At 36.3% G+C, this 24,432-nt stretch overlaps 1 protein-coding gene across 2 annotated transcripts; it reads right to left on the reverse strand.

Annotated features, from left to right (window-relative positions):
* Nucleotides 1-22,669: 22,669 nt before the first annotated feature.
* Nucleotides 22,670-23,962, reverse strand: LOC135606499 (two-component response regulator-like APRR7). Of its 2 annotated transcripts, XM_065097527.1 has the most exons (3): nucleotides 23,416-23,962; nucleotides 23,148-23,303; nucleotides 22,670-23,038 (listed from the first exon to the last, which is right to left on the reverse strand). In XM_065097527.1, the coding sequence occupies exons 1-3, from the start codon at nucleotides 23,935-23,937 to the stop codon at nucleotides 22,784-22,786; spliced, it is 933 nt and encodes a 310-aa protein (XP_064953599.1). In that variant the 5' UTR covers nucleotides 23,938-23,962; the 3' UTR covers nucleotides 22,670-22,783. The 2 variants fall into 2 exon arrangements, with proteins under 2 accessions (XP_064953599.1, XP_064953597.1); XM_065097525.1 differs by having other exon boundaries at nucleotides 22,670-23,303; nucleotides 23,416-23,961.
* Nucleotides 23,963-24,432: the final 470 nt, after the last annotated feature.

A 24,432-nucleotide genomic window follows, 5' to 3' on the forward strand; every position in this document is an offset into this window, starting at 1 on the left:
CTTAAGTTTGTCGAAGGCAACGGAGGCTCTATCCGACCATTAGAAGATATCTTTTTTCAGTAAGGAAGTAAGTGGTGCACTGATGTCGCCATAGTTTTTCACAAACTTGCAGTAGTAGCCTGTTAAACCCAGAAAGCCATGTAGTAATTTTACGTTCCTCGGGGTAGGCCAGTTTTGCATTGCTTCAATTTTGAAGGTGTCTTCTGCCACACCTTCCTCTGATATGATATGCCCAAGATATTCCACCTTCTTTTGAAGAAAGCAAAAATTTATAGTGGTTGTTGTGTGTTCAAAAGGTGGTTTTCGGTATGTCTTCTTCGCATACTTGTATTTGATGATACCCGGATCGAAGGTCCAACTTTGTGAAGATTTGTGCTCCCTTTCATCAAGCAATTCATCTACTACTAGAATAGGGTATTTATCCTTGATGGTTATGCCATTGAGAGCTCGGTAGTCAACACATAATTGCCATGTTCCATCCTTCTTTCGTATGGGGAGCACCGGTGAAGAGTAGGGGCTGCAACATGGCCGAATAACTCCTGTTTCGAGCATCTCTTTTACAATCCATTCTATTTCATCCTTCTGGAGATGTGAATACTGATATGGCTGAGCATTTGCTGGAGGTTTGCCTGGAAGAATCATTATATAATTATCATGCCGGCGGGTAAGAGGTAGGTTGCGCGGTTCGTCAAATATATCTAAAAATTCAGCAAGCAAAGGAAGTAGATTTGGATCTTCAAATTCTGTTGACTCTCCCTTAGTTTGCTGCTCAAGTTGTACCAAAAAGCCACTGCATGCTTTATGCAAAACTTTCTTCATTTGTTGTGTGCAAATCATCGTTACGTCGCCCCCACGTTTCCCGTGCAGTATCACCTGTTTCTCCTTACTGTAAAATTTCATAATTAGTTTCATAAAATTCCAAGAAAAATCACCTAATGTTGTCAACCATTTAATTCTGAGCATGGCCTCATGATTATCAAGAGGAAGAAGGAAGAAATCTGCAATTATCTCTTGGTCCTGCAGCAATAGTTTCTCCTGCGGGCGCCTACGATCACACTTCAAAATCTGTCTGTCAGTGACCTTAACATCAAATCTGCAGTGATTCTCGATAGGTAATGCCACTCGGATAGCAACCTTACTGTTTAGGATATTATTAGTGCTGCCCGTGTCGATGAAAACAGTGATCGGTTGTTGTTTGAGAAGGCCTCCAACTTTCATCGTTTGCGGGTTTGAGTAGCTGGCTAGTGCATGTACCGTAACTTCGGTCGGTTGTGGCTCTTCTTCTACATCTTCTTCTTTATGTTCAATGTTCTCTTCTGGATATTCAATGACCTTTTCTTCTACTGGTTCAATGATAAAAAGTCTCCCTTTACTACAGCGATGCTCATGGCTCCACGGCTCGTCGCAATGCCAACATAACCCCTTCGCAGATCGCTCCTGAAGCTCTTCTCTTGTCAACCCTTTTGGTGCAGGGACTCGGTCAACAATAGGGGGGGCTAAGGGCTTCAATATTGCTGGTTGAGGAGTGACCCTAGTTCTTCGAGCTTCATGGTTCAATTTCTCCTCTTGATGTCGTGCGAAAGAGATGGTTGTTATAAGTGTGTACGGTTGTCGTGCTTTAACTTCTCCTCGGATCTCCGGCTTCAAGCCCTCAATGAAGGTCCTCAATAGCTATTTTTGAGACTAATCACAAGTTTAATTAGATAACCTTTCAAACCTGGTTTGGTACTCCTGAATGGTGGAGGTTTGTCGGATCTTTGCTAGTTGTTTGTCAATATTCTCGTAATCGGTTGGTCTGAAGCGAATCAGCAGTCCTTCTTTGAATTGTCGCCATGAAAGGACTTCATAAGTATGTTCAAACCAATCAAACCACTGTATAGCATCCCCTTCAAGATGTATAGCTGCAATTTTCACCATAGATGCATCCGCGGTTTTATGGTACCGAAAATATCGCTCCGCGCGCGAGATCCAACCAATCGGGTCTCCTTCTTCCCATCTAGGGAAATCCACTCTCATGCATGGATAGTTGGGGTTGGTCATAGAGCTTCCCCTCTCTTGGAAGTCATATATTTGAGCTTGGTGTGATTGGGCAAAGCTCTCTCCTTGATATGATTTCTTCGGGCTTAGTGGTCGGCCCAATCTGAGTTCAATAAAGAGCATCCGAATCTTATCCTCCATTCGTGCCTCCAAGGCTTCGAATTTAGCATTGATTGCCTCCTTAGATGCCATAGTATTTACCCCCAAATCTATGATGTTAAGATCTCTCTTTTGTTGTTGGGTTAAAGGCATGTATAGGTTGAGAGAAGTGATGGTTGAAAGGGTTGGTGGATTGGTGGATGTAGGCTGCGGTTTAGGCTTGTTTTGTGGCTGTTTTGGGTGCAGTTTGAGGGTGTGGTTTGGCAGAGTTTTAGGGTTGTGGATAAAAGTTTTGGATCTGTGGTAGATGGTAGCAAAGGTTTGATAGAAATCAGTGGAAGTTGCAGCAAGTATGTGCTGTCTTGTAAGAGTAGAATTGTCGTCGAAGAAACAACGGTTTCTCGACGTAATTTCCACCAAAAACTTGAGAGAATTGAGGGGGGAATTGATAGCAAAATCACAGTTTATATGACAGCAAGGATATCTAATTTAATCAAGAACATTTCGGCAGTATAACAGCAAGGAAATTGGTGCAAGTTGTGATTGCAGAATTCTCGTCCAAAAATTTCAGCGGGTTACGATGAAAATTTGCAGCAACATAAAATCATTTTTAGAGATGAATTTCTTAATATATCAATCTTAGATGGAAGCAAAGATGATCTATGAAGTGTATAAGAAATTTTATTCAAAAAAGATTGCAAATAGATGGGTTAAGGCAACAATATGCGGTTGAAATTTTCTGCAGCACAGATTTTTAGGTATAGCAGAATGGACGTAAAAGATCAGTGGTTTATATTGAGAATTTTTTTGATGAAACCAAAGGGAAATCCACTATTAGGAAGTGTCAAAGCTATCATAAAAATTTCGTAGAGATTTGGATAGAAACAACATAGTATCAAGATCAAAAAACAGTGCTATGCAGCTGTTTTACAATGCAGATTTTTAAGTATAGCAGATTAGACGTAAAAGATCAATGGTTTATATTGAGAATTTTTTGAAAAAACCAAAGGGAAATCTGCTGTTAGGAAGTGTCAAAGATGTCATAAAAATTTTATAGAAATTTGGATAGAAAAAGCATAGTAGCAATATCAAACAGATGGTGCTATGCGGCTAGAATTCTGCAATGTATCTTTCGTCGTAGAGATGAAAACTTTGTGACGAAAGGTTTATTCAGCAATATAGGAACTTTTTTTTTTTTTTTGATTTTCGAATAAGGATAACTAAATTGCAGCAGCAGTAAGGTAGGAAACCAGAACCTGTTGCAATTCACGGGGAGATCAAAGGATGATCTGCGGTGGTGGAGATGACGGTGGAATTTGGCGACGATCTTTTAAGCAATTGTGGGAATTGCTTTAGGCGGTTGTGGAGAATTGATGGATGGCAGTGGAAGGGTAGCGAGATGCCAAGAATGCTGCTCTGATACCAGGTGTTAGAACCCTTGCAGATTCTAAACTTGGGGTTGATCTCTTTAGGGGATCGGCCTCCTTGGAACTCTATAGGGGTTCCTCCCTCCAAGTTGCTGCTCAAAGGCTGCAGAAAAGATTCATCTATTGCTTATGAAAAGAGAAGGAATACATGGCTATTTATAGGGCTTCTAAACCCTAACTCCTAATAGGACTCCTACTTAAGACTCTTACTTCTAACCAACTCCTAGTATGACTCATAGTCAAGACTCCTATTCCCTTACAACTCCTAATTCTTCTCTAAAAAAACACCTCCTACTTGAATGCCCCTCTCAATTAGGACTCTCCTAGCTAGAGTCCTAACAGTTTTACATGAATGTCCCTCTCAATTAGGACTCTCCAAGCTAGAGTCCTAACAATATGTTAGTCATTTGCTGAGCTTTATATGCTCACCCCGTTGCTATATAAATTTTTCATGATAGCTTATCGCTCACTAAAATGTGTAAATTGGGTTGAGGTAGTGGAAGGCTAGAAGATTTTGGGGCAAATATTTCGTACTTGATAGGTTGATATTGTATAAGTTCCTTTTGGGTGTAATGAAATATCAATAACAAATCTAGATTGATGTATCTTGTAAATATTTGAAAAGTACCTCTTACGTCAGGATTTTGAAAATGTTAAGTTTAAACTGTGTACTGATATAAACATGTAGTACATGTTGGTTTTGTGATTGCATTAATTACCGTGCTTATGGATTTATGATATAGTTATGGTTTAGTTAAGTTGCTTTTAGATTTTAAGAATCATCTAGTGACATGATGTATGATTATAAACTACATAGGTTTTGTGAATTATGGATTGTAGAGGTGAATGACTTGAATATTTTTCTTAGTGACCTCAAATGTGTGATTGGATCCTGGATTGTTTGTTAAATTATAATATTATCAATCTTGAGTTAGGTTCATACCTCCTAAATGAGAATTAAATTCGGGGGGCGTGACAGAGTGGTATCAGAGCATGGTTTGAGGATCACTGAAATATTCGATATATTGACGTGCAAAATATATTGAGGTCTAGTGAACTATAGTGATTGGTGGAAATTTTTTTTGATGCATTTTAGAAATCTAGGATGACGAGGACATTTAGTCCTCCTACTTCGTCTAATTTTGATTAATTAAGTGCGATAAAAGGGTTGATCGGGGATATTAAATCAGAATGGCGTAGAAGAAGCGTGGTGAACCTAATACATTGGTAGCAAAAAAAATAGATGATGTGATTGGAGAAGATATTTGATGTACGAAATTGTTCTGATGATCAAAAGAATTTCTAGAGATCAAGGACAAGAATAGCAAGGACAAGTTTACCAAAAAAAAAAAAGATTAGAAATGAATCAGAATATGATAACAAGAGGGTCAAGACATCATCGATTTGAAAAGGAAAGTCACCACAAAAGATTCAATCCTGTATACGATGCGAGTTAGATTATGAAATAAGTTTGTGTTTTTAGGTGATAGGACCCTATTTTGCTTGTGAAAATTTGAATCATTAAATAAAAGACTACCCTTTGAACAAGAAGAAAGAATCACTGCCTCATAAAATATCAGCCCATGTTAGAGTGTATGCTATCACTGAATATGATTCTAAAGCTTCTGAATTAGTGGTCGAAGGTACTATTCATGTTTCTGAAAGAATATAAATATTTGTTTGACCGTATGTCTCATCTACGATTGGATTCGCAATATTTTGCTTATCACATGGGCATTCAACCTAACCACTAGATTATATGCTATATGTAAATACGGCTATTGGGGATTGTTTGATAACAAACTCAATCTGGTCATCTTGTTTGATTTCTATTGTAGAACACAAACTTCTTGCTGATTTGGTTCTCCTAGATATTTGGAGTTTTGATATTATACTAAGTATGGATTGACTATCTTCCAATCATACCAGTATAGATTGTTATACAAAATGATCATTTTTTGCATACTAGATCATCCCATCTTTTATTTTGAGAGTATTGGGCATGATTTACCTCCTTACCTGATTTATCTTAAGATGACTTGCCTAGATTACCTTTAGACAAATATGGTGAATTTGCTTTTGATTTGGTCCTTGGGACAATTCCAATATCTAAGCCTCTTTATAGAATGACACCATTTGAGTAAGTGGAATTGAAAAAAAAAAAAAAAGGTAACTACAAGAACTATTAGATAAGGGTTTTATTTGGGCCAGTGTTTCATCATGGGGTACTCTGGTGTTAGTTAAGAATATTGATAGAACTTCTAAAGGATTATGATTGTACCATTTGTTATCACCCGGGTAAAGCTAATGTTGTAACAGATGCCCTTAGTAGAAAATCTACAAGTTTTATGACGACTTTGGTTGTAAAGCAATGGAAGTTATTAAAAGAGAATTATGATTTGAATGTTATGAGAAAGTAGCAAGACTCAATGATATTAATGGCCTCCATTCAAGTGCAATCTGATCTCATTCAACAAATTAAAGAAGGACAACTACGAGATCGACGCTTGATCTGCTTAAGAAATGAAGTATAAAAGGGATTGAAACTGAATTTTCGAGTTTCAGAAGATGGCCTATTGAGATTTGGGGATAGAATATATGTTCCAAATGACTCAGATATCAAAAATCAAATCCTGAGGGAAGGTCATAATTCAAAGTACACCATGCATCCTGGCAGCACTAAGATGTATAGAGATCTCCAAAGTCATTAGTGGTGGGAAGGCATGAAGAAGGAGATTGCAATATATGTTTTAAAGTGTTTGACTTGTCAACAAATCAAAGCAGAACACTAAAGACCTGGAGGTTTGTTGCAACCTTTAGATATTCCTGAATTGAAATAGGAATGTATTACCATGGACTTTATTTCAGGACTACCCCGAACTTCTAGAAAGCATGATGCTATTTGGGTTATCATTGATAGGTTAACGAAATCTGCATATTTCCTACCGATCAATATGACTTATTCTCTTGATTGGCTTGTAGATTTATATATAAATGAAATAGTAAGACTTCATGGTGTTCCAAGGGAGATAATCTCTAACAGAGACTCCAAATTTCTATCTAGATTTTGGAGAAGGTTACAGGAATCTATTAGCACTAAAGTCAAGTTTAGCTCTACTTATCACCCTCAAACTGATGGTCAATCAGAAAGAACCATTCAAACACTCGAGGAATTGCTTCGAGCCTATGTTATGGATTGGAAAGGTGAATGGGATAAAGATATTTCTCTTATTGAGTTCACTTACAATAATAGTTATCATTCAAGTATTCAGATGGCTCCTTATGGAGCTTTATATGGGCGAAAGTGTAGGACACTTATATGTTGGGAAGAAATTAGTGACAGAAAGTTATTAGCACCAAAAAAAGTACAAGAGACTAATGAGAAAATTTAACTTATAAGTAAAAGGTTAATGACTGCTCAGAATCGTCAAATGAGTTATGCTGATAATAGAAAACGAAATATTGAGTTTCAAATCTGGGATTTTGTATTCCAGAAGGTCTCCACTTTTAAAGGCATTGTAAGATTTGGGAATAAAGGAAAGTTAAGCCCAAGATTTATTAGACCTTTTGATATTCTTGAGAGGGTTGGTTCTGCCGCTTAAAGGATTACCTTACCACCATCATTGTGCCATATCCATGATATATTTTATGTTTCAATGATTAGAAAGTATATACCTGATCCCTCTCATATCATTAAGTATGAGTCGATGGTGATTGATAAAGACTTGTCTTATGTGGAAGAGCCCACTCAGATTATTGATAAAAAAAAAAAAAGATTTTGAGGATTCGGGTCATCCCTCTAGTTAAAGTGATGATAGCTTATCCTCATCTTTTCATTGAATGAGGTATGATAAATTTAGAGGACTAATTTTTTCTTTAAGGAAGGGAGAGTGTAACATCCCCCATTTTTGAAAATTTAGTAAAAGGTTTGCTTGTAAAAATAAGGATTATTTAATAATTATTTTATATTAAATAATATTATAATAAAATTTTATGGCTAGGGACCTAAGAGTAAATATTAGAAGTTTGATATAATTTATGAAAGATTTAGATTTAAGTTAAAAAAAAAATAGTGGACATGTGTCACTAGCTAACCTAAGGAGCCACTTATCTTGGCTCTAAAGATGACACCTAGCTCCTTTCATGCATGCATGACACTTTGCAACTTTTACATTAGCCAAAACCCAAATAATTAGATGAAAAGTTAAAGAAACAAACTTGAAGAGTTGCAGCCAATGTGAGTTTGAGAAGAGAAGGGAAGAAGAAGAAGAAGAAAAGCTTGAGGTTTTTCATCAATTTTCCCACATTTGAGATTCAAATAATTTTAAGGCAAGTGTTCTAACCCCATCCCATAGTAACCTTAATCTCTGTTTCCATTTTTATTCTGCAAAATTTGAAAGATTTCAACGGAGAACCAGACCTTCTTTTGTTTTGATAAAAAGCCATGAATCTGTAATTTTTCGGTAATCTGACCTCTATGCAATGTTTTGGTCATAACATTTTGTAATAAACTCTGATTTAAACAAGACCTATTCCATTCGAAAGTAGATAAAAAAATATTTATTTTGATACTAAAATCGAATGATTTGGAGTTTAAATTCATACTAAGACTTCTGTTTAAATTAACCCTACAGATTCTACAAAACAGGGACTGAAATTTCTGACCTCTTGTTGCTTAACTACTTATAACTTTTTGCTGTGAACTCAGATTCATATAAAGTATAATTTATTCGAAGCTAGACTCAAAATTCTTTCTTTATATACCTGATCTGAAATTTTTAGAGTACAATTGCTAACAGAAATAGCTGCTTTCATCGACCCTATGGATTCAGTAAAATAGAGCTAATATTTTCAGACCTTTCGCTACGAAATTATTTGTAACTCCCTGTCGTAAATTCCAATTCTTGTAAAACTGGATTTGCCTAAAAGTAGATTGACAAAGATTCTAAGGAGACCTATTTTGTATAAATTAGAGCATAATTGGTTATCCAAATAGTTCATACAATGTTCCTATAAAATTCTACCAGAATCGAGCTTTGGTCGATTTCGGCTTTCCTTGTTACTTCTCTTTGGAAATCGATTTCGGCAAAAACTCTTACTTCAGTTAAGCTTTACATTATTACCTTAAATTCTTATATACTTTTATCCTTTATTTATTTGTACATCTGTAGCTATCATCTAAAGATCATGTTTGCATCGTAATAATTCGGCACATGCATCCCATTATTCAGCATTTGCTTTCAATATGTGCCTCTTCCAGTTTCATTTCTTTAGACATTGAATTTATCTAACTTTCTTATTTCAATTGAGCTATATATAATTTCTTGAAATCCTTATATGCTCTTGCTTTTGTTTCCTTTCAAATCTGAATACATTTGTGAAAGATTATGTTTATATCGTATTGACTCGAAAGGCATATGTACATTTCATTGTTCCGCATGTGCTTCCAATATATGCTAATTTTATTATTCATACTGTCCCTTTGTATTCCGGTGTTTGTGGGATAAATGTGAACTTTTGCCAGAAATGGTAAAGGGAGTTATGCTTAGAGCCTGCGATGCTCTGCCAGCCCCCTATGACTTCACTCAGACGTGAGTGGATGGAGCTCCCAAACGAGATAGACTTATGTTTGGTGGTTATTCAGAAATGGATGGACCATATTATGTTATGATCCCACTTCACCTTCTACCTGTTTGATATGAAATTCAGAGCCGACCTAGCACTTGGGCAAGGTGAGAGGGCTCGAGTAGGAAAGGGCTACCCGTGGATGGAGTCAAGAACTCATCACGGCGTGGAGCCACCACTGAGTTAAACCGCACATGTACTATGCTAGAGTATGACGTTTGAGCTTCTATTTCGTATTTGTTCTTTGATATATTCTGAAATGCTTCTTATGCTTCCGAAATATTTCCATATGCCATTGATATGTTCTGAAGCATTTCATTCACCATTGATATGTTCCGAACTGTTTCATATGCCATTGATATCCAAAATGCTCCTTACGTCTTAGTTATGCCTTCAAATTACCATGTGTTATCAATATGCTCCTTATGCCAATGATATGCTCCAATTACCTTTCCTCGATTGTATGAACAAAACGTGCTTCGAACGATACGACATTGTAATTCTGCATTCAAACAAAACATGCTACTGTTTCATCTTGTATCTCTGCTTTGTATTTTGATACCGTATTTGTTTGAAACCTGTCCTCTTTGCTATGGATATGTTAGTCATTTGCTGAGCTTTATATGCTCACCCCGTTGCTATATAAATTTTTCAGGATAGCTTATCGCTCACTAAAATGTGTAAATTGGGTTGAGGTAGTAGAAGGCTAGAAGATTTTGGGGCAAATATTTCGTACTTGATAGGTTGGTGTTGTATAAGTTCCTTTTGGGTGTAATGAAATATCAATGACAAATCTAGATTGATGTATCTTGTAAATATTTGAAAAGTACCTCTTACGTCAGGATTTTGAAAATGTTAAGTTTAAACTGTGTACTGATATAAACATGTAGTACATGTTGGTTTTGTGATTGCATTAATTGCCGCGCTTATGGATTTATGATATAGTTATGGTTTAGTTAAGTTGCTTTTAGATTTTAAGAATCATCTAGTGACATAATGTATGATTATAAACTGCACAGGTTTTGTGAATTGTGGATTGTAGAGGTGAATGACTTGAATGTTTTTCTTAGTAACCTCAAATGTGTGATTGGATCCTGGATTGTTTGTTAAATTATAATATTATAAATCTTGAGTTAGGTTCATACCTCCTAAATAAGAATTAAATTCGGGAGGCGTGACAGAGTGGTATCAGAGCATGGTTTGAGGATCACTGAAATATTCGATATGTTGACGTGCAAAAAAAAAATTTTAAGGTCTAGTGAACTATAGTGATTGGTGGAAATTTTCTTTGATGCATTTTAGAAATCTAGGATGACGAGGACATTTAGTCCTCCTACTTCGTCTGATTTTGATTAATTAAGTGCAATAAAAGGGTTGATCGGGGATATTAAATCAGAGTGGCGTAGTAGAAGCGTGGTGAACCTAATACATTGGTAGCAAAAAAAATAGATGATGCGATTGGAGAAGATATTTGATGTATGAAATTGTTCTGATGATCAAAAGAATTTCTAGAGATCAAGGACAAGAATAGCAAGGACAAGTTTACCAAAAAAAAAAAAAGATTAGAAATGAATCAGAATATGATAACAAGAGGGTCAAGATATCATCGATTTGAAAAGGAAAGTCACCACAAAAGATTCAATCCTGTGTACGATGCGAGTTAGATTATGAAATAAGTTTGTATTTGTAGGTGATTGGAGCCTATTTATCTTGTGAAAATTTGGATCATTAAATAAAAGACTGCCCTTTGAACATGAAGAAAGAATCACTGCCTCATAAATTATCAGCCCATGTTAGAGTGTATGCTATCAATGAATATGATTCTAAAGCTTCTGAATTAGTGGTCGAAAGTACTATTCATGTTTCTGAAAGAATACAAATATTTGTTTGACCATATGTCTCATCTACGATTGGATTCGTAATATTTTGCTTATCACATGGGCATTCAACCTAACCACTGGATTATATGCTATATGTAAATATGACTATTGGGGATTGTTTGATAATAAACTCAATCTGGTCATCTTGTTTGATTTCTATTGTAGAACACAAACTGCTTGCTGATTTGGTTCTCCTAGATATTTGGAGTTTTGATATTATACTAAGTATGGATTGACTATCTTCTAATCATACCAGTATAGATTGTTATACAAAATGATCATTTTTTGCATACTAGATCATCCCATCTTTTATTTTGAGAGTATTGGGCATGATTTACCTCCTTACCTGATTTATCTTAAGATGACTTGCCTAGATTACCTTTAGACAAATATGGTGAATTTGCTTTTGATTTGGTCCTTGGGACAATTCCAATATCTAAGCCTCTTTATAGAATGACACCATTTGAGTAAGTGGAATTGAAAAAAAAAAAAAAAGGTAACTACAAGAACTATTAGATAAGGGTTTTATTTGGGCCAGTGTTTCATCATGGGGTACTCTGGTGTTAGTTAAGAATATTGATAGAACTTCTAAAGGATTATGATTGTACCATTTGTTATCACCCGGGTAAAGCTAATGTTGTAACAGATGCCCTTAGTAGAAAATCTACAAGTTTTATGACGACTTTGGTTGTAAAGCAATGGAAGTTATTAAAAGAGAATTATGATTTGAATGTTATGAGAAAGTAGCAAGACTCAATGATATTAATGGCCTCCATTCAAGTGCAATCTGATCTCATTCAACAAATTAAAGAAGGACAACTACGAGATCGACGCTTGATCTGCTTAAGAAATGAAGTATAAAAGGGATTGAAACTGAATTTTCGAGTTTCAGAAGATGGCCTATTGAGATTTGGGGATAGAATATATGTTCCAAATGACTCAGATATCAAAAATCAAATCCTGAGGGAAGGTCATAATTCAAAGTACACCATGCATCCTGGCAGCACTAAGATGTATAGAGATCTCCAAAGTCATTAGTGGTGGGAAGGCATGAAGAAGGAGATTGCAATATATGTTTTAAAGTGTTTGACTTGTCAACAAATCAAAGCAGAACACTAAAGACCTGGAGGTTTGTTGCAACCTTTAGATATTCCTGAATTGAAATAGGAATGTATTACCATGGACTTTATTTCAGGACTACCCCGAACTTCTAGAAAGCATGATGCTATTTGGGTTATCATTGATAGGTTAACGAAATCTGCATATTTCCTACCGATCAATATGACTTATTCTCTTGATTGGCTTGTAGATTTATATATAAATGAAATAGTAAGACTTCATGGTGTTCCAAGGGAGATAATCTCTAACAGAGACTCCAAATTTCTATCTAGATTTTGGAGAAGGTTACAGGAATCTATTAGCACTAAAGTCAAGTTTAGCTCTACTTATCACCCTCAAACTGATGGTCAATCAGAAAGAACCATTCAAACACTCGAGGAATTGTTTCGAGCCTATGTTATGGATTGGAAAGGTGAATGGGATAAAGATATTTCTCTTATTGAGTTCACTTACAATAATAGTTATCATTCAAGTATTCAGATGGCTCCTTATGGAGCTTTATATGGGCGAAAGTGTAGGACACTTATATGTTGGGAAGAAATTAGTGACAGAAAGTTATTAGCACCAAAAAAAGTACAAGAGACTAATGAGAAAATTTAACTTATAAGTAAAAGGTTAATGACTGCTCAGAATCGTCAAATGAGTTATGCTGATAATAGAAAACGAAATATTGAGTTTCAAATCTGGGATTTTGTATTCCAGAAGGTCTCCACTTTTAAAGGCATTGTAAGATTTGGGAATAAAGGAAAGTTAAGCCCAAGATTTATTAGACCTTTTGATATTCTTGAGAGGGTTGGTTCTGCCGCTTAAAGGATTACCTTACCACCATCATTGTGCCATATCCATGATATATTTTATGTTTCAATGATTAGAAAGTATATACCTGATCCCTCTCATATCATTAAGTATGAGTCGATGGTGATTGATAAAGACTTGTCTTATGTGGAAGAGCCCACTCAGATTATTGATAAAAAAAAAAAAAGATTTTGAGGATTCGGGTCATCCCTCTAGTTAAAGTGATGATAGCTTATCCTCATCTTTTCATTGAATGAGGTATGATAAATTTAGAGGACTAATTTTTTCTTTAAGGAAGGGAGAGTGTAACATCCCCCATTTTTAAAAATTTAGTAAAAGATTTGTTTGTAAAAATAAGGATTATTTAATAATTATTTTATATTAAATGATATTATAATAAAATTTTATGGCTAGGGACCTAAGAGTAAATATTAGAAGTTTGATATAATTTATGAAAGATTTAGATTTAAGTTAAAAAAAAAAATAGTGGACATGTGTCACTAGCTAACCTAAGGTTGGTGCCACTTATCTTTACTCTAAAGATGACACCTAGCTCCTTTCATGTATGCATGACACCTTGCAACTTTTGCATTAGCCAAAACCCAAATAATTAGATGAAAGGTTAAAGAAACAAACCTGAAGAGTTGCAGCCAACGTGAGTTTGAGAAGAGAAGGGAAGAAGAAGAAGAAGAAGAAGAAGAAGAGCTTGAGGTTTTTCATCAATTTTCCCACATTTGGGATTCAAATAATTTTAAGGCAAGTGTTCTAATCCCATCCCACAGTAACCTTAATCTCTGTTTCCATTTTTATTCTGCAAAATTTGAAAGATTTCAACGGAGAACCAGACCTTCTTTCGTTTTGATACAAAGCCATGAATCTGTAATTTTTCGGTAATCTGACCTCTATGCAATGTTTCGGTCATAACATTTTGTAATAAACTCTGATTAAGACAAGACCTATTCCATTTGAAAGTAGACAAAAAAATATTTATTTTGATACTAAAATTGAATGATTTGGAGTTTAAATTCCTACTAAGACTTCTATTTAAATTAATCTAACAGATTCTACAAAACAGGGACTGAAATTTCTGACCTCTTGTTGCTTAACTACTTTTAACTTTCTGCTGTGAACTCAGATTCATACAAAGTATGATTTATTCGAAACTAGACTCAAAATTATTTATGTATATACCAAATCTGAAATTTTTGGAGTACAATTGCTAATAGAAACATATGCTTTCATCGACCCTATGGATTCAGTAAAATAGAGCTAATATTTTCAGACCTTTCGCTACGAAATTATCTGTAACTCCCTGTCATAATTTCCAATTTTTGTAAAACTGGATTTGCCTAAAATTAGATTGAAAAAGTTTCTATGGACACCTATTTTGTACAAATTACAGCATAATTGGTTATCCAAATAGTTCATACAATGTTCCTATAAAATTCTGCCAAAATCGAGCTTTGGTCGATTTCGGCTTTCCTTATTACTTCTCTTTGGAAATCGATTTCGGCAAAAACTCTTACTTCAGTTAAGCTTTACATTATTACCTTAAATTCTTGTATACTTTTATCCTTTATTTATTTGTACATCTGCAGCTATCATTTAAAGATCATATTTGCATCGTAATGATTCGGCACATGCATCCCATTGTTCCGCATTTGCTTTCGATATGTGCCTCTTCCAGTTTCATTTCTTTGGACATTGAATTTATCTAACATTCTTATTTCAATTGAGCTATATATGATTTCTTTAAATCCTTGTATGCTCTTGCTTTTGTTTCCTTTCAAATCTGAATACATTTGTGAAAGATTATGTTTGTATCGTATTGACTCGAAAGGCATATGTACATTTCATTGTTCCGCATGTGTTTCCAATATATGCTAATTTCATTATTCATACTGTCCCTTTGTACTCCGGTGTTTGTGGGATAAATGTGAACCTTTGCCAGAAATGGTAAAGGGAATTATGCTTAGAGCTCGCGATGCTCTGCCGGCCCCATATGACTTCACTCAGACGTGGGTGGATAGAGCTCCCATACGTGGGAGACTTATGTTTGGTGGTCATTCAGAAATGGATGGACCATATTATGTTATGATCCCACTTCACTTTCTATCTATTTGATATGAAATTCAGAGCCGACCTAGCACTTGGGCAGGGTGAGAGGGCTCGAGTAGGAAAGGGCTACCCGTGGATGGAGTCGAGAACTCATCACGGCGTGGAGCCACCACTGAGTTAAACCGCACATGCACTATGTTAGAGTATGACGTTTGAGCTTCTATTTCATATTTGTTCTTTGATATGTTCTGAAATGCTTCTTATGCTTCCAAAATATTTCCATTTACCATTGATACGTTCTGAAGCATTTCATTCACCATTGATATGTTCTGAACTGTTTCATATGCCATTGATATCCAAAATGCTCCTTACGTCTTTGTTATGCCTTGAAATTACCATGTGTCATCAATATGCTCCTTATGCCAATGATATGCTCCAATTACCTTTCCTCGATTGTATGAACAAAACGTGCTTCGAACGATACGACATTGTAATTCTGCATTCAAACAAAACATGCTACTGTTTCATCTTGTATCTCTGCTTTGTATTTTGATACCTTATTTGTTTGAAACATGTCCTCTTTGCTATGGATATGTTAGTCATTTGCTGAGCTTTATATGCTCACCCCGTTGCTATATAAATTTTTCAGGATAGCTTATCGCTCACTAAAATGTGTAAATTGGGTTGAGGTAGTGGAAGGCTAGAAGATTTTGGGGCAAATATTTCGTACTTGATAGGTTGATGTTGTATTAGTTCTTTTTTGGTGTAATTAAATATCAATGACAAATCTAGATTGATGTATCTTGTAAATATTTGAAAAGTACCTCTTACGTCAGGATTTTGAAAATGTTAAGTTTAAACTGTGTACTGATATAAACATGTAGTACATGTTAGTTTTGTGATTGCATTAATTACCGCGCTTATGGATTTATGATATAGTTATGGTTTAGTTAAGTTGCTTTTAGATTTTAAGAATCATCTAGTGACATGATGTATGATTATAAATTGCACAGGTTTTGTGAATTGTAGATTGTAGAGGTGAATGACTTGAATGTTTTTCTTAGTGACCTCAAATGTGTGATTGGATCCTGGATTGTTTGTTGAATTATAATATTATCAATCTTGAGTTAGGTTCACACCTCCTAAATGAGAATTAAATTCGGGGGGCGTGACATATTCCCCTCTTTTTCTTTCTTATTTATAATGACAGGGGAGAAAAGAAATCATTAGCATTTCAAGAGATCAATAAATCTATTGATTTCATTTTGAATCTCTTGAAAGTGATTTTGATGATTTTGATTATTTAAATTTGAATGAGTTTTTATCTTGATTTTGATTCCTTAGAATTGTAACTTAAATTTTTTTTATGATTCAAGATCTCTTATTATGTGTTCTCATATTATTTAAGAGGAGATTTTTTAAGAATCATAATTTTTTGAATTATAACTTGAATTTTTTCTTTAATATATAAATCATGATCTTGACAACTTTAGATTCTCATTAATCAAGATTTTTTTGATATGATTTTTTTTTTTTTCTATCCAAAAGAATCATAATTTATCTCTTGATATTCATAATTTATCTTCATGAATTGTATATCTCATCACTAAATTTTTCTTGATATCTTCCATATGATGACTTGAATATTTACACCTTTGTGTTATTCCCCTTTTTTTGCCTATGACAAAGGGGGAGAAGGCATGATGATCTGAGAATCATACATGATAGGATGTAATTTATTTTGATATTTTGATACCATGATTATTTGAACTATTTATGATGATGCTTGCAAAACTTATGATAATGATGCATGCAATGCAATGATATGCATATAATGTATTGCAAATATTCATGATGTAAAACTTGCTCTCTTGCTAGCTTTCTATCTTGCATTCTTTTTGAAAAACTTTCTAGTCTTCATACTTCAAAGCGAAGTAATAGTTGTCAAATTACTAGCTTGCATATTGTAAAATAATGTAAAATTTTGCTAACTTGCACTTTGCAAAGGAATAAAAAAATTGTACTTCTCAAAAGAGAAGAAAAAACTTGCTATCTTGAATGTCACCAAAAATTGCTAGCTTGTCTATCTTAAGAAGCAAAAGTGCAAACTTGTAAAATTTATAATCTTGCACATCTTTAAAATTAATGATGATTTGGTAATTATACATGTTGTAAAGTGATTACTTCTCAAAAGAGAAGAAAAAACTTGCTATCTTGAATGTCACCAAAAATTGCTAGCTTGTCTATCTTAAGAAGCAAAAGTGCAAACTTGTAAAATTTATAATCTTGCACATCTTTAAAATTAATGATGATTTGGTAATTATACATGTTGTAAAGTGATGAAAATTTTACTAGATTGTATGTTTTAAAACTTGCATATCTCAAAAGCTAGCTAGATGCACTTCTTCTTTTTGTTCATGACAAAGGAGGAGAAGTATGATGACGATATTAAAATTTTATGTATGATTTTATGATAACATATTGCTTGAATTTTTGAATTCAAGAGTTTTATCAATATGGCATATTGATAGGGGGAGTTAAGGTTAACTCCGTCATCAATTAGTTGTCATCATCAAAAAGGGAGAGATTGTTGAATCTTAGATTTTGATGATGAAACCAATTGATAGTTTTTATGATCTGATCTACGTTTTGAGTGACGAAGGAAGCTTCGATCAGGGAGAGATAATTAAAGCAAGAAGAATCATGTTGGGCCGGAGTGGAACATGTTAGAAGATTGGATGTCGAACCGAATGATCGGTCAACGTATCGGCAAAAGGCTTCGGGCCATGGGTTTGGGCATCAGGCTAAGAAAAGTGAAAATTATGTCAAGGAAATCAAAGTTACGGAGGTCAATTAGCCGATTTGGCAATAGGCCGCAAGAGAGGATGATGTGCCAAAGAATCGGATGAGGAATCGATGAACCAATGACATACCGGACAACATTTGATTTAGCTTTATAATAATTATCTAGATTAAAGTAGGTTTTAGGTGTAATTGGGTTGAAATTGGGCCAACTCAATTAGGGGCCAATTGGGCCCAAGTTTGAGCTATGTTGGGCCAAATGAAAGGCCTAAACAATGACCCAATAAGTGGAACCATCGGTGGCGTAGTCTTCGAGGCTATGTCAGGCAGTGGTATCGCCTAGATATAGTCTCTAAGACTGTGTTAGGCGGTAATACCACTAGACTTGGCGGTGGTACCATATAGTGGCAAGGTGTTAGGCGATGGTACTGCCCAGCACTAGCGGTGGTACCGCTAGTACTCGGAAGACCCAAGATGAGACTAGTTTTAGCTCCAAATTTGAATCCATTTAGAGCCTATAAATACCCCTCTCATCCTTGCTTAAGACACACAAGCACAAAGAACTTAAAAGTGGAAAAACTCTATAGCAATCACTTGAGAAATTCCCTCCTCTAGTTCTAAAGTCTAGAATTCTGTTTAGGGAGGAGTGAGTGCTTGTAAAAGGTTATCTCCTAAACCTATAAAAAGGAGAAGAGGGGTATAAAAGGGTAGTTGATCTTCGCCCATTGAAAGAAGATCGTTAGTAGATGTCGATGGCCTCGATGGAAGAGGAATCGGGAGTGGATATAGGTCACGATGACCGAACCACTATAAAATTCAGTTTGCATTTCTATTTATGCAATTTACCTTTATTGCAAACTGCCTTACTTTACTTTCTCATTACATGCTTCTGTATGCTTTCAAAGTTAAATATTTCCTATACGGGCTTTGTCGAAATGTTTTTTATCAAATGAGATTTTTGAACCGATATGATTTATCCGCTATACTAATTCACCCTCCCTCTTAGTATCAACTCGATCCTAACAATATTCATACAACAAGCAATATAAAGTGATAAAATGCTAATATATAATAAGCAAAAAAAGTATGTGTCATGTCACACATGTCATCACTCACGTTATTGGCTTGCAGGGCATCTATGACTAGCATAGCCAACCTTACAATGACTATTGAGTGTCGATAGAGGATCATCTGCTCTCATTGTCATGAGATGAATATCCCATGTGTTCTTGCTTAGACATATCCTTGGCTAGGGTCATTCGGATTGAGAGAGAAAAAGTTCTCCGGGATAATTCGATTAGAGCGAGACTCAAGTAGAAACTGTATAGGCCTGATAGTACCATGCCCGGTATACAGTCTTTGGGGTATTAAATAAATGAGAGATTATAGGTACATAATAACTGAAGACAGACAGGTCTAATAGATTATATTCCCTTATATCGTCTGGGGACTACGACGTAGTGGCCTAGTATGTCCGTAGTCGATGAGTCAAGTGAATTATTATAGAGATAATAATTCACTTAGCCAAAAGAAGTTCTGACAGGTATAACTCACTGCCAGCTCAATATTGGGCCTAGAGAGTCACGCATATATGGTAGGTATTACGACGTGTAAATGTTCGGATATGGGATATCCGTTGGAGCCACTATCTTATTAGATATAGCCCCTGAATTATTGAATCTTATGGATTAGATCGAATAAGAACCAATAATAGATTATTAGGTAGAGACCTACTAATCTAAGAGGCTTGGATAGTTGGATGGAGATTCAGTACCTAATATGGAAGGATCCATTATGGTAAGTTAATAAGGGACCTCTATAAATAGGAGGGAACTAAAGGGTCATGGGCTGGGTTCTTTTTTACTGCCACCTCCTATTCTCCTCTCTCCCTCTCCTCTTTAACCTACAGCTCCTATTTCCTATTTGGGGGCATGTGGACAACAAGAAGAGGCATCCCCTTTTTTATTGTATGGTGCACAAAGCGAGGAGGATTGTGCAGCGATTTGATGAGCATCTTCATACCCCCTACCGTGTGGATCACCACTAGAGAGGAGGACAATTAACCTCCTTCATCCTCTCTCATAGATCTATAGGTTTTCAATGATATATGATCTCCCTAAATAACACATCTTTCTTATACGCATAGTTTTCGGTTTCATGGATTTTTACGTATCAATTATGGAGATAATAATTTATTGAGCTAAAAAGAGTTATGACAGGTATAACTCATGGTCAACTTAATATTTGGCCTACGGGGTCATACACTTATGGTAGGTGTTGTAGCGAGTAGTAGTTCGGATATGAGATATCCGTTGGAGCCTCTATCTTATTGGATATCCAATAGGCCCATGAATTATTGGATCCTATGAATGAGATACAATAAGAGCCAATTAGAGGTTATTGGGTAGAAATCTACTAATCTAAGAGACTAAGTAGTTGGAGGGAGATCTAGTACCTAATATAGCAGGATCTATTATGGTTAAGTTGACAAGAGACCTCCATAAATAGAGGAAAATCAAATGGTCATAGACTAGACCCTTTTTGGCTGTCACCTCCTATTCTCCTCCCCCCCTCTCCTCCTTAGCTAGTAGCTCATGTTTGTGAGCATGTGAATAGCAACAATGGCTGGCCCTTTCTTGATCCCATGGTGCGCATGGAAAAGAAAATTGTGCAGCGATTTGAGAAGCATCTTCATAGCCTCTATAATATGGATCATCGCTAGAGAGGAGGACAATTGACCTCCTTCATCCTCTCCCATAGATCTACATATTTTCAAGGATATATGATCTTCCTAGCTAACACGCATCCCTTAAAATGTGTGATTTTTCGATTTTACGTGTTTTTGTATACCAATCTTCGCACGACGATAAAAAATTATTTTCTATAAAAATATGAGATTTTTATTTTTTATTTTTCCGTTACACATGTGATGTCGAACTCAAATTTTTCAACACATCACCGTAAAGATCCATTATCATGGTTGGCCATAATATCACATCAGCCACATATAACATCAGCCACCTTTAACAAAACAGGAGCCAAGGCTGCAACTCCCACATATTGGTCATGTGATTGAACAGTAACGAAAACCTACACCGTCTGAGTCTCTAATCGAGAATAGCTAGCATCAATTAATAGCCAATCCAATATATAGATCCTCCCTGGTAGAAGAATGTTTCGTAAGTAGGGCTACAAAGCCATCCAGCTTGGATTGGGATTACTCTAACGCGGCTTGAGAATCATAAAGAGGAGAAATCTAAGAAGAAATTGAAGCCAAAAGGCAACCTCCATCTTATACCTAAAAAATTTTTATTTTAGACGATCCAACCAAATATCTAAAAAAATTCTCATAAGAGACAACCTAAAACACTTTCTCTTTAGAACGATCCAACCGAATATCTTATTTAGGAGTTTCAATAAATCAATCTCAATATAAACCTTAATAAATTATCCTCGTTCAAATGAGAAAGAACTTTTTTTTTTTATTTGAAGAGAATAGCCCAAAAGAGCGGTTATTACAAAAAAACACAATCATAATTCTAGTATTCAAAATATAAATCAGCATAAACTCAAACCAAAGCTAATAAGACTTTCTCGATAAACCGATTGTAAGTTTGCACGCCAAGTGTAACACCTCGCCATTGATAGTTCATGGACCGTCAGTAAAAACATGAACAACCTTAACCTCCAAAGGAAAATGGAAAAAGAAAAAATAATTTTAGCCATATCAATAATTTAGTAGGAGATAAACAGTTTCATAGTCATGAAACTATAGATTTGAGAAAATCTAGTGGAGGACGTCAGAGAAAATGACCTACTGATTTATAGACACTGTCATTTCTGAAGACATGCTTGATCAAACTTTATAAAATTCATATATGACTCATATAAAATCTATAGACAATTCACAAATTCGATTATAGATAGAGAAAGAAAGCAAGGAACCCAATAGGAGGAATCAGCAAGTAGTTGAGTCTAGGATATCTCACGAGCAGTAGCACGATCATTAAAGGAACGACTCTTAGAAGCAAACAGGGGACCATAGGGAACACTCTAATGGGAGGAAGAAGCATCTTTAGGATCAAGGGGTGAATCGATCGCTTTAGCTTACAATCAAATTAAAAGGGAGGAGGAGACTATCACCACTATCTTACCTAGTAAGGGAGCCAACATCTAACTACTTATCAAATTGAATTCATAAGAATTTTGACTCATTAGTTCATGAAAGTGTCATACATAATTTGATACTGCTCGGGACTTTAAGATATGATAATCTTCAAAAAATGAGTAAGGTCAAATCGATTTTGTAATATATATATATATATATATATATATATATATATATATATATATAATGAATTATTCATGATAAGGCAATAATGTTACATGAATAACCCTTTTGTCTGCATCTCCTGCGCAGCTAGTTAATAGTGGTTGGCGAAGTTTGGCGGCCCTGTGGTCAATGCACCGGACTACATCCATCTGCTCATTAATCCCCTGAAGATGACAGGCAACCTCCTCTTCCCTCGAAACAAATTAATCCGACTTCTACAAACCTCAAAGCCGTTACGGCAACTTTGTCGTCGGACAGCGATAGATCTCACGGGGCACTCGCCGGACTTTGCCGTGCATTGCATTAAGGCAAGCTCCTTTCCAAAGCGTTGTAACACGAGCCCGATAGTAATCTGCTTTTGAAAAAGGTGTGGCTCTATTTTTTGTCTTTTTTTTTTTTTGTTACTAGCACATGGAGCATCTTTTTCCACCACCATTTTGCTTTTTCTTTTGATTTGAAATTAATGTCCACTAAATTAAGGAAGTAACTGGGAAGAAGAAAAAGGAAAGTAAGCATGCTGCTGCTACTACTACTGCAACTACGTACAGTTGCCAGTCCCACCACCATATCATTTGTTCTCTCTCTATTATCTTATTCTTTTCATTATTTTAGGAGAGAAGATTCATGGAAAGGACGTCAGAGATAGCGGCCCAGATGTCCTCGTCGTCGTACTCTTCGCCGGCTGTCGGCGCCGCCCTAGACCGATCACTCCCGTCGCCCACTTCTCTGCCGCCGTCCGCCTGTTCGCAGCTGTTCTCGGCCGCATCCGTTTCCACCTCCACCCTCCCGTCTGTCTCGCCGTTTCTCGCGAACCTGCCCCTCACCCGTGGCCGGCTGTCGGCTAATGTCTTCCTGCACGCGTACTGTCAAGCCAAACAACAGTGTTAGAGGTATCGTTTTTCTCACGAATTGTAAACAAGAAATGTCGAGTGTCGTAGACGAAAGGGAAGGATGAAATGGAACAGTATGCACAGTGATCTTCTTGTGGAAATTCCTATGCTTGCGTCTGCTCCGATATCTTACGATCCGCTCCTTCCTCTCCTCTGGTTTGTACCGCGCCGCTTTCGCAGCAATCTCGCCTCCTTCCTGATTATGATTCTCCCCAGACACCACCATTCCAGTCAACCTCTGTTTTGGAAAGATTCACGAAGAGACGCAAAGGTGGGATATTGATCGAGAGACGCTCATCCAAAATGCGATTCTTGGAATGACGTATGAGAAAGGCAGAGGCTTCGCGCACCTGGAGGTCGCCGGTGCTGAAGACGCGCCTCACGGGACAGGCCATGAAGTGAGGAAAGTCGCAGGAGGAGGAGGAGGGCGGGCTCGACGGCGAGGCGAGTTCTGGCGGAGGATTCTGGTGACGGGGTTGGTGCTGGAGAGGGAAAGAAAAGGGCATCGGCTTGAAGGGATGGGTGGTAGGGTGGTAGACGGGGAGCAAGTGGCTGCTGCTGCTCCTGGGGAGAGACCGAGGACGGAGGGAGGACGAAGAAGAAGCAGAGGAGGGAAGGAAGCCGGAGGCATTGACATCGATGAAGCCACGGGGTGGGGCGCCATCAACAGCATGCGTGGCGGTGGTGCAGCTGGCCGGAGGGAAAAGTGTAGCATCACGGAAAGAAGAGGAGGAGGTGGTGGTGATGGTGGAGGAGGAATGAAACATTGACGTCGGGTGGGCTCTTGTGGAGGGGTGTGCTTGGTTACCGGCAGCCGAGGGCTGGCTTTTATTGGTGGTAGCGAGTATACGCCTCAGATCAAACAAGGACATGATCGTGGCGTAGCCCAGCAAAGCTTGACGGGTTCAGCCACGGTGGTCAATGACTGACTTTTTATTTAGAACAGAGTCAATCAATGTCCGTGATATGGGCCGGTACAGAAAGAGAGAATCACATGAAGTGCAATCCTTTTTCAAATTATAGTAATAAAATATTATTAATCTAAGATTAAATCAAATAAAATAAGAAACAGAGGTAAAAAAAAAATTAAATCTCTCCAAAAAAAAATTTAAGACTTGACTTGAATACTTGAGATTTGAATTAATCTATCGATGCCACATATTTATAGATGTAAAATACAAGAATCCTTAATCTCTACAACTCTATTTAATTTTATTTGAAATCTTCTAAAATATATTTTAAATTAAAAAAATCCTTAAAACTCTATTTAATATTATTTAAAAAAAAATAAAATATTAATTTGTGATCTTACAAAAGATAATTTAACTTCTTAATACTCCCTCTTAAAGTATACCTTTAAAGATAAG

Source organism: Musa acuminata, chromosome BXJ2-3, assembly GCF_036884655.1.
Source record: "Musa acuminata AAA Group cultivar baxijiao chromosome BXJ2-3, Cavendish_Baxijiao_AAA, whole genome shotgun sequence".
NCBI classification, from domain to species: Eukaryota; Viridiplantae; Streptophyta; class Magnoliopsida; order Zingiberales; family Musaceae; genus Musa; species Musa acuminata.

Coding starts and splice junctions, on each gene's coding strand:
- LOC135606499 (XM_065097525.1), bottom strand. CDS start 23,937: ATGTCCTTGTTTGATCTGAGGCGTATACTCGCTACCACCAATAAAAGC. Junction 23,304..23,415: donor TCAGCACCGGCGACCTCCAG/GTGCGCGAAGCC, acceptor TTTCCAAAACAG/AGGTTGACTGGAATGGTGGT.